The 11,314-nt window shown below is 43.9% G+C and overlaps 1 protein-coding gene across 1 annotated transcript in view; it reads right to left on the bottom strand.

Annotated features, from left to right (window-relative positions):
• The window catches only part of ttc27 (tetratricopeptide repeat domain 27), a 98,127-nt gene extending 88,855 nt beyond the window's left edge, over positions 1 to 9,272 (bottom strand). Inside the window, exon 1 of the mRNA XM_072391570.1 lies at positions 9,004 to 9,272. Coding sequence (XP_072247671.1) covers positions 9,004 to 9,094 — 91 coding nt within the window. The 5' untranslated portion in view covers positions 9,095 to 9,272. The remainder of the gene's footprint in view (positions 1 to 9,003) is intronic.
• Between the last annotated feature and the right edge of the window lie 2,042 nt (positions 9,273 to 11,314).

Below are 11,314 nucleotides of genomic sequence, written 5' to 3' on the forward strand. Positions count from 1 at the left end.
AACTTTATGACCACCTGCCTAATAATGAGTAGGTCCCCGTTTTCTGCCATAACAGCTCTGACCCCCTCAGTGGGTCTACATGATGAGATTAACTGGATTACAGCTACAGTTGGGTTCTGCTCCTTATCTGAGGGTAATTATCCTTGGATATATGGTGGTGAATGAATGGAATCACTGGCACAAAGCATGTCATACCCCGGTACCATAGGTGGCGCTGTCCCCATTTCAGCTATCGCTAATAGAGCCACTTCCTGTTGACGTCTTCACCACCAACAACAAACTCAGGCTTTCAGAAAGATGGCGAACGAAGAGTAAGATGAAGCTGCGTCCCTCTACATTTAGTTTGTGATGAGCATGCAACTAATTTGTTTTAAATCAAACCTGGTTCAGTCTGCATTCAGATAAATAATTAATTTACACTGAAGTTTTTTTAAAAGCTAGCTGTACAACTGAAAGTGATTTGTGGATGTAATTAATCCAAATATTTTTTCATTCATTAATGAACAGCTCTCTTAACACATTGTGACTTGCAAATAGGCAAGAGCCTCCCATTGGGTAATTACAGCATGAATGGTTATGTTTCAGCTGGCAACAAGTTATTTAACCCTAACTGATGCAGTGAGTACATTCTCATTTCTTAAAACAACCATTTTGGAAGACACATAACGTGGTTGTGGAAAATATGTTAGTCTGTTTGATAAGGGTCAACTGGAAGGATAGTGGGGAACCATCATCTTTGAGGGAGAAATCTTGAATGATCGTGATCGGTGATCACTTAAACGTTTGGTGAAATCAAATTGTAGAAAGAACAACAGCAGAACTCATGTTTAATAGTGAAAGTAAGAGCATTTCAACACGCAAAATACAATTGGAATTCAAGGGATTGGGACTGAACAGCTGTGTAGCCCTAAGAAAACCACTAATCAGTGAGGCTAATCGGAGAAAAGGCTTCAATTTGCTAGGGTGATTGGACTCTGGAGCAATGGAAGAAGTGTGGTCTGATGAGTCCAGATTTACCCTGCTCCAGAATAATGAGCACATCAGGGTAAGAAGAGAGGTGGATGAAGTGCTGCACCCATCATGCCTAGTGCCTACCATACAAACCTGTGTGGGCAGTGCTATGATCTGGGGTTGCTGCAGTCGGTCAGGTCTACGTTCAGCAACGTTATGAGCCCAAAGAATGAGCTCGCCTGACGACCTGAATATACTGAATGACCAGATTATTCCGTCTGTGGATTTTTTCTTCCCTGATGGCACGGGCACATTCCTAGATGACAATGCCCGTATTCATCGGGCTCAAACAGTGAAAGAATGGTTCAGGGAGCATGAGGCATCATTTTCACACATGGATCGGCCACCACAGAGTCCAGACCTGAACCCCGTTGAGACTCTTTGGGTTGTGCTGGAGAAGACTTTGCGCAGTGGTCCGACTCTCCCATCATCAATACAAGATCTTGGTGAAAAATGAATGCAACACCGGACGGAAATAAATGTTGTGACATTATAGAAGCTTATCGAAACGATGCCCCAGCGAATGAGTGCTGTAATCAGAGCTAAAGGCAGTCCGACTTTTTTTTGGCCTGGCAGCATATGTGCCATTTGCTCTTCAAGCCTGGAGCAACGTTGCATCAACATTTTCAATACACACTAATTTTGCTTAAAGTATATCAATAAATATGAGATCAAAATAGTTAATGCACAATTAAAGCTGAAGGTTTAGCTTCACAGATATTTGTTTTTCATACTTCCAGTTTCTTCAGAGGCTAACAAAGTGTTTTGGGACAGTTTGGGACAGTTCCAGAAACCATTCACTTTAGGTCTAACTGGGATAAGGTCCCACCACAGCATTTCAGTCAGGCTGAGGTCTGGACTCTGACTGGACCATTGCAACACCTCGATTCTTTTCTTTTTCACACATTCTGTTGTAGATCTGCTGCTGTGCATTAGGACCAAACATCTCCACTTTGGTCTGGTCTGTCCAGAGGACATTGTTCCAGAAGTCTTGTGCTTTGTTCAGATGCAGCTTTGCAAACCTAAGCTGTGCTTCCATGTTCTTTTTAGAGAGAAGAGGCTTTCTCCTGCAGCCCTTCCAAACAAGCCATCCTTGTTCAGTCTTTTTCTAACTGTGAACTTTAACATTTAACATGCTAACTGTGGCCTGTGGAGTCTCTTGGGTTTTTTGCCGTTTCTCCAAGCATTATCTGACCTTAAGTTGAACTTGTTGGGACGTCCACTCCGGGAAGATTGACAGCTGTCTTAAAAGCCTGTAGAGTCTGAGATGCAGCTCTTGGCTTTTTCACAGTTTCTCCGAGCACTGCATGGTCTGATCTTGGGATAAACTTGCTGGGACATTCACTTCCAGCAATTTAGCAAGAACTTTTCCACAACTCAAAATAACTACTCTGCAGCCAGCTAGACACCGAGAGCTGACATATTTCACACCTGTTACTGACAAAACAGTCGAATAGATCATCTGCAGTCTGAGTCCATCAACGTGCTGCCTTCATGAGTTGCCCACTAGATTTCTAAAGTCTGTGCTGAGCAGTTTGTTACCACAACTCGCTCATCTAGTTAACATCTCACTCCAGACTGGAACATATCCAAAGGCCTTAAAAACTGCTGTCATTAAGTGTTGTGGTGGAAAAAATAATCATGATTATTCTAGCACTGTTAAGGTGAAAAACACTCGTCAACACAGAGCACCTGTGTCAGAGTGTAGCTCTGACTTACAGTTTCACTGCATGTCGTATTAAACCCGAACAAAGGAGAAGAAAAAAATGTCTACGTATCAGACCATTCAAGCCGACTTCTTCTTTTCTCCTGATGAGCTGGACGGCCTTGTGGAGTGCACAAAACAAAATGAACAATGACAGAATTGTTTGATTGGAAACATCTTATCTCTCGAGTGCCTGGGAAAGGGAGACCAAGTTTCACAAGAAACAAAAGAAATATTGTACTGTAACATCTGGTGCATCTAATGCCTGGGAATGAATATCAAGTCTTACAAGTGATTTAAGCATGATGAGACAAGCATAAGGCTAAATAAAATTTTCCATTACACTTCCCTCTTTTTGATTATAGTAAAACCCCTTTTACTTTAATCACACAGCAAAACTTTAGAAGACATATCTCAGTACTCATCAGGTTACCTAATTCACAGTGGATTCAAAGATAACCATCATTAACAGATATGTGAGATTAGACCGGCATTTGTTTCTCAAAAGATATACATGCCAGGAAATAAGGAATAGCAGAAACATGGAATGAAAAAATTAAATATGAAAAATATAAGAAAATACAATACATTAGGAGAGGTCAAAATCATCTGACACAGGGTTGAGACGCAGGATCAGAAACTCAGAGTGGGAAAGGGGGGTACTGTCTAAGAACTGAGCAGCAATCAGATTACCTAACAGCCTGTTAACCAGGGGAACCATGCAACAAGACAGGACCAACAGGATTAGAAACACACTAAGAACAGGGATAAGACGTCTAAGCAGAAACAGCTGCCATCCAATACCTCAAAGCCATGAAGACCAGCCGGAAGGTGGGGTATAGTCAGAAATGAGGGAATCCCTAATGAGGTTGGACAGAGCGAGCGTAATAGCACCCTTTCACTGTCCTCAGCTGGGATATAAGCGCAGCAGGAAGAACCAATCATTGCACAAACACCTCCTGCAGAGGCAGTAAGCTGATCTAAAACCATACTGCTCTGAAGGGCCGTAAGTCTCAAAGCAGTCAATTCCGTTTTAACACCCCAAAAAGGACAAGCCCCCAGAGCTGCTTAAGGAGTTCAGAGAACGACAGGTAATAACTTTATTATTATTATTATTTCCTTGGCTTCTAGTTCTACAGTGAGGAACCTTGGAGTTATTTTTGACCAGAATTTATCATTTGACGCACATATAAAACTGGTTTCTAGGACTGCCTTCTTTCACCTTCGTAATATTGCTAAAATCAGGAACATCCTGTCTCAGGGTGATGCAGAGAAACTAGTTCATGCATTTGTTACTTCAGGATTGGACTACTGTAATTCCTTATTATTGGGCTGTCCCACATATTCTCTGAAAAGCCTCCAGCTGATCCAAAATGCTGCAGCCAGAGTTCTGATGAGAACTAACAGGAGAGATCATGTTTCTCCAGTTTTAGCTTCTCTTCATTGGCTCCCTGTTAAATTCAGAATAGAATTTAAGATTCTTCTCCTCACATATAAAGCGCTTAATGACCGAGCTCCATCATATCTTAAAGATCTCATTGTAAGATATTTTCCTAACAGAGCACTTCGCTCCCAAACTGCAGGTTTACTTGTTGTTCCCAGAGTTTCTAAAAGTAGAATGGGAGGCAGAGCCTTCAGTTATCAGGCCCCTCTCTTGTGGAATAAGCTGCCAGTTTGGCTTCAGGAAGCAGACACCCTTTCCACTTTTAAGATTAGGCTTAAAACTTTCCTTTTTGATAAAGCTTATAGTTAGGGATGGCTCAGGTGACCCTGAAACATCCCATAGTTAAGCTGCTATAGGCTTAGACTGCTGGGGGACCTCCCATGATGCACTTCTCCTCCCTCTGCTCTCTTCATTCTCCATGTTTTTACGGCACAGACTAGGAGACCTGTTAGGAGAGTGTTGCAGTAGTCAAGGTGGGACATGACCCGAGTGGATGAATGGGTGCCGGCCAAAGTATTATCGGCCATTAATACTTTCTATCAGTCCACCTTTAATATAGAATAGGAAGAACTAAACTAATATGTCTGTAAATGAATGAAAGAGAAAACAAAGCTAATGTGGAACCAAGCTGAAATCAAGAAGGAGTCAAACAAGTGCAGACCGTTTACCATTTTATAATTCACTATTGCTGTCTACTTTGGGGTCAGTGCTTTCACTGCTTTTAATAGAATAGTTCCTTCAACTACATTTTTGCCAAATCTTCTCACAGTGTTGAAATGAGGATATTTAGATAGGCACAGCTTAATCATGGAGTCTTAACACTGACATCAACTATCAAAGATCATTCTCCTTTTCCTAGTTCTGCAAAACTAGACATTTTCCAAAGCCAGGTGATGACCAGGAAAATGCAGGCTGATGGAACAAAACGCATCATTTCATCATTTGTGGCTGACATTGCTAACGGCCCTGATAGAAAGTGCATCTCTGACATGTGGGAGCATGCACCCGCTCATTGGAGGGCAATTTATGACGCTTCGTTTTCTAATGTAGACCTTAAAATGAAAGGTTTCAGGTTGTTGTTCTAGGTTTCCTAATAATATTCGATGCTCATTGCAAAATACATGATTTTATTTTCTGAATGACTTATTGAACTGAAGTCATTTCATTGAATTGAAACATGCACTGAAACACTCAGACGATCCAGTTCACTTCCACAGTTGTTCTGATCATCCTACAACATTGTAATGTTGGCCTCGGATGCACATCAGCTGAAGAGGTTCACACACTTTGGTTGGCTCAGCGAGGCCACTCAGATACACACAGAGCTGCACACAGATACACACAGAGCTGCACACTCAGATACACACAGAGCTGCACACTCAGATACACACAGAGATACACACACAGATACACACAGAGATACACACACAGATACACACAGAGATACACACACAGATACACACAGAGATACACACAGAGCTGCACACAGATACACACAGAGATACACACAGAGCTGCACACACAGATACACACAGAGATACACACACAGATACACACAGAGATACACACAGAGCTGCACACAGATACACACAGAGATACACACAGAGCTGCACACACAGATACACACACAGATACACACAGAGATACACACACAGATACACACACAGATACACACAGAGATACACACAGAGCTGCACACACAGATACACACAGAGATACACACACAGATACACACAGAGATACACACAGAGATACACACAGAGATACACACAGAGATACACAGAGATACACACAGAGATACACACAGAGATACACACAGAGATACACACAGAGATACACACAGATACACACAGAGCTGCACACAGATACACACACAGATACACACAGAGCTGCACACACAGATACACACAGAGCTGCACACTCAGATACACACAGAGATACACACACAGATACACACAGAGATACACACAGAGCTGCACACAGATACACACAGAGATACACACAGAGCTGCACACACAGATACACACACAGATACACACAGAGATACACACACAGATACACACAGAGATACACACAGAGCTGCACACACAGATACACACAGAGATACACACACAGATACACACAGAGATACACACAGAGATACACACAGAGATACACAGAGATACACACAGAGATACACACAGAGATACACACAGAGATACACACAGAGATACACACAGATACACACAGAGCTGCACACAGATACACACACAGATACACACAGAGATACACACAGAGCTGCACACAGAGATACACACAGAGCTGCACACAGAGATACACACAGATACACACACAGAGCTGCACACAGAGCTGCACACAGAGCTGCACACAGAGCTGCACACAGATACACACACAGAGCTGCACACAGATACACACACAGAGCTGCACACAGATACACACACAGAGCTGCACACAGATACACACACAGAGCTGCACACAGATACACACACAGAGCTGCACACAGATACACACAGAGCTGCACACAGATACACACAGAGCTGCACACAGATACACACACAGAGCTGCACACAGATACACACACAGAGCTGCACACAGATACACACAGAGATACACACAGAGCTGCACACAGAGATACACACAGAGCTGCACACAGATACACACAGAGCTGCACACACAGATACACACAGAGCTGCACACACAGATACACACAGAGATACACACACAGATACACACAGAGATACACACACAGATACACACAGAGATACACACAGAGCTGCACACAGAGATACACACAGAGCTGCACACAGATACACACAGAGCTGCACACACAGATACACACAGAGCTGCACACTCAGATACACACAGAGATACACACAGAGCTGCACACAGAGATACACACAGAGATACACACAGAACTGCACACAGAACTGCACACAGATACACACACAGATACACACAGAGATACACACAGAGCTGCACACAGATACACACAGAGCTGCACACAGATACACACACAGATACACACAGAGATACACACACAGATACACACAGAGATACACACAGAGCTGCACACACAGATACACACAGAGCTGCACACACAGATACACACAGAGCTGCACACACAGATACACACAGAGCTGCACACTCAGATACACACAGAGATACACACAGAGCTGCACACAGAGATACACACAGAGATACACACAGAACTGCACACAGAACTGCACACAGATACACACACAGATACACACAGAGATACACACAGAGCTGCACACAGATACACACAGAGCTGCACACAGATACACACACAGATACACACAGAGATACACACAGAGCTGCACACAGATACACACAGAGCTGCACACACAGATACACACAGAGCTGCACACACAGATACACACAGAGCTGCACACACAGATACACACAGAGCTGCACACAGAGCTGCACACAGATACACACAGAGCTGCACACAGATACACACACAGATACACACAGAGATACACACAGAGATACACACAGAGATACACACAGAGCTGCACACAGAGCTGCACACAGATACACACACAGATACACACACCGTTTCATAGCTTTAGTTTTCACTGCAACAGTAACACACTTTTAAAGGCTCGTACAAAAGTCCATTTCCTTCAACAGTGATGATGCACAGCAACATCGTGTGTGTGTGTCCTTCCTATAACACAGTGTGTGTGTGTGTGTGTGTGTGTGTCCTTCCTATAACACAGTGTGTGTGTGTGTGTGTGTGTGTGTGTGTCCTTCCTATAACACGGTGTGTGTGTGTGTGTGTGTGTCCTTCCTATAACACAGTGTGTGTGTGTGTGTGTGTGTCCTTCCTATAACACAGTGTGTGTGTGTGTGTGTGTGTCCTTCCTATAACACAGTGTGTGTGTGTGTGTGTGTGTCCTTCCTATAACACGGTGTGTGTGTGTGTGTGTGTGTCCTTCCTATAACACAGTGTGTGTGTGTGTGTGTGTCCTTCCTATAACACAGTGTGTGTGTGTGTGTGTGTGTGTGTGTGTAAGTAAGCAGGATCATGTCCTGTGAACATGTACATGGGCGCTCTTTCCCCAGATCTTAACCAGGCTTTCTGGCTGTCCACTTTGTAATAAAGCCATGTTTCATCACTCCCGTAAATGTGGGGAAGTTTCCTCTTTCTTTGCTAAAGATAAAAGGCAGCTCGACATGGTGCAGGTGTGTGGCCAGACTCCGACAGGAGCTGTACAATCCAACCTAAAAGCGAAACCAGGTAGCTCCCATATAGCTTACAACCTGCCACAGTCTCATGTGATAAAAGGCACTGCAAAGAAAACACACATAAGATTGAGCGAATTTACGCTAACATCAACTCATTTTCTTGACTAATCGGATTCTATTAGCTTAAATCCATTCAGAAGATTTACGCCGAATAGCGAAGCCACTCACAACATTTCAAACCACTATTTCACTCCTTCATTCAGTACTCCCCACCACCCTCAAACAGAATATTACCCAAACGTTGCATGGAGTCTGGCAGGACGGACACACGGAAAGTGCCGACGGTTAACAACTGCTTGATAGTGGTTCAATTCGAGCAAATTGACATTGTGTGATCCGCTCACAGTCTTCATCACCAGTACGTCGGAAGGCCGACATGTACGTTAGCACTTCTACCTAAAGAGAGAAATCTAAAAGTCTATCTGTCCATCGTTGCGTTTAAATCTCATTTTGCCTCGCAAGCTTCCACAGCCAACCAGCGTAGCCGTGTCTGAAGCGGCGACTAGATCAAATAATCTTTTTCCTAATGTGTTAAAGACGCATACAGCGAAAATGCAGCCGGGGTTCTCACCTGCAACACTGATGATGTTCTGTTTCCATTCCGTTGCGTCGCTGGATGTTAGGAAGCCTCGGAGTACTGGGATCTCTGCGTTGAGCGACATGACTGAACACCGCTGGTTCGTGATAAACTGAAGAAGGATTCTGCCAGGAACGGTCCCGAGTTAAAGCCAGCTCTATTAATAAGCCGAGTGAGTGATTTTCAAACAGACATTAAGTGTTTATCCACCCATGTGGTTAAAGTTGTATCAGTGAGCAGCCATGACAGATGCGCGTTGCATTGTGGGTAAACTTTTCGAGGCGTTTCAGCTCTGTGCGTTGATCAAGAGAGCGTGCGGCTGTGATATGCAAACTGCTGCAAGTGTCCGCCCTTTTTAAAAGCTGCACGTTATTTCAAACACAGCATTGCTGCGCGTCGTTGTAAAAAACAGTCAAGCTATCAGATCTGAATTCAAAAGCTACATCGCTTTTCATTGCTCCAAGAAAACGACATCGAGCCATTGTACTGTTCGTGAGTTGGCATTGATGCATACAGTCATGTCAAAAAGAAAGTACGCCCTCTATCAGTTCTAAGGTGTTGTGTTGCAGAAGCAGTGAGTGAAAAAACAGTGTTTATTTGAAGCTGCTGTTTGCAGTGTTAGACCATATCAATGTCTGACAAAGACCAGAGTTATTTATGTGCAGTAGCTGATAACAGACACATAAACAAGATGTTGGGTCTGTTGTCAGGTGCAATCAAGTACAGTACCACTGCTGGCTATAAGGAGCATGTCCTGCAAGTCCTACAAGTCCTGCATGTCCTACAAGTCCTGCATGTCCTGCATGTCCTACAAGTCCTGCATGTCCTACAAGTCCTGCAAGTCCTGCATGTCCTACAAGTCCTGCATGTCCTGCATGTCCTGCAAGTCCTGCATGTCCTACAAGTCCTGCATGTCCTGCAAGTCCTGCATGTCCTACAAGTCCTGCATGTCCTGCATGTCCTACAAGTCCTGCATGTCCTGCATGTCCTACAAGTCCTGCATGTCCTGCAAGTCCTGCAAGTCCTGCATGTCCTACAAGTCCTGCATGTCCTGCAAGTCCTGCAAGTCCTACAAGTCCTGCATGTCCTACAAGTCCTGCAAGTCCTACAAGTCCTGCATGTCCTACAAGTCCTGCATGTCCTACAAGTCCTGCAAGTCCTGCATGTCCTGCAAGTCCTGCAAGTCCTGCATGTCCTGCAAGTCCTGCAAGTCCTGCATGTCCTACAAGTCCTGCATATCCTGCATGTCCTACAAGTCCTGCATGTCCTACAAGTCCTGCATGTCCTGCAAGTCCTGCAAGTCCTGCATGTCCTACAAGTCCTGCATGTCCTGCATGTCCTACAAGTCCTGCATGTCCTGCATGTCCTACAAGTCCTGCATGTCCTACAAGTCCTGCATGTCCTGCAAGTCCTGCAAGTCCTGCATGTCCTACAAGTCCTGCATGTCCTGCAAGTCCTGCAAGTCCTACAAGTCCTGCATGTCCTACAAGTCCTGCATGTCCTACAAGTCCTGCATGTCCTGCAAGTCCTGCAAGTCCTGCATGTCCTGCAAGTCCTGCAAGTCCTGCATGTCCTGCAAGTCCTGCAAGTCCTGCATGTCCTACAAGTCCTGCAAGTCCTGCATGTCCTGCAAGTCCTGCAAGTCCTGCATGTCCTGCAAGTCCTGCAAGTCCTGCATGTCCTACAAGTCCTGCATGTCCTGCAAGTCCTGCATGTCCTACATGTCCTGCATGTCCTACATGTCCTGCATGTCCTGCAAGTCCTGCAAGTCCTGCATGTCCTGCATGTCCTGCATGTCCTGCATGTCCTGCATATCCTGCATATCCTGCATTCTGTGAAACAAAAACAGTCACCACTCAGCAATTTGTGAGAGAAAATCTGCCATTTGTTTATATTGTGCTTGAGTGCAGAGATGTAATCAGATTACATTTTAACCAAAAAGGAAGAACACAGAATATTTCAATCAAAAGCGCTGATCTTAACATGCAAATTATGAACTCTGATTGTGTAGTTCCCAACCCCATCAACACTGTTGGGACAGTTGGGCACAAGCAATGCTAAAATGATCCACAAATCAATCATTTTCAAACGTTGTCTCGTAACACAGGCACAAAGTAGGGAAACTATAATAAATATAATAATCTTTTAATTTTTTTTATCTCTTGCTGCTGCTGTAACATGAAAATTTCTCCACTTTGGGACGAATAAGGGAATTCTTATTCTTCTTATTCTTAAAAATACTCATCACACTCTGCATGTCACTGATTTCTTTTCAACAAAAATAATCTTTTATAGATTTAGAGTA

Source organism: Leuresthes tenuis, unplaced genomic scaffold (assembly GCF_036924035.1).
Source record: "Leuresthes tenuis unplaced genomic scaffold, fLeuTen1.0.hap1 SCAF_8, whole genome shotgun sequence".
In the NCBI taxonomy this organism is placed as follows: Eukaryota; Metazoa; Chordata; class Actinopteri; order Atheriniformes; family Atherinopsidae; genus Leuresthes; species Leuresthes tenuis.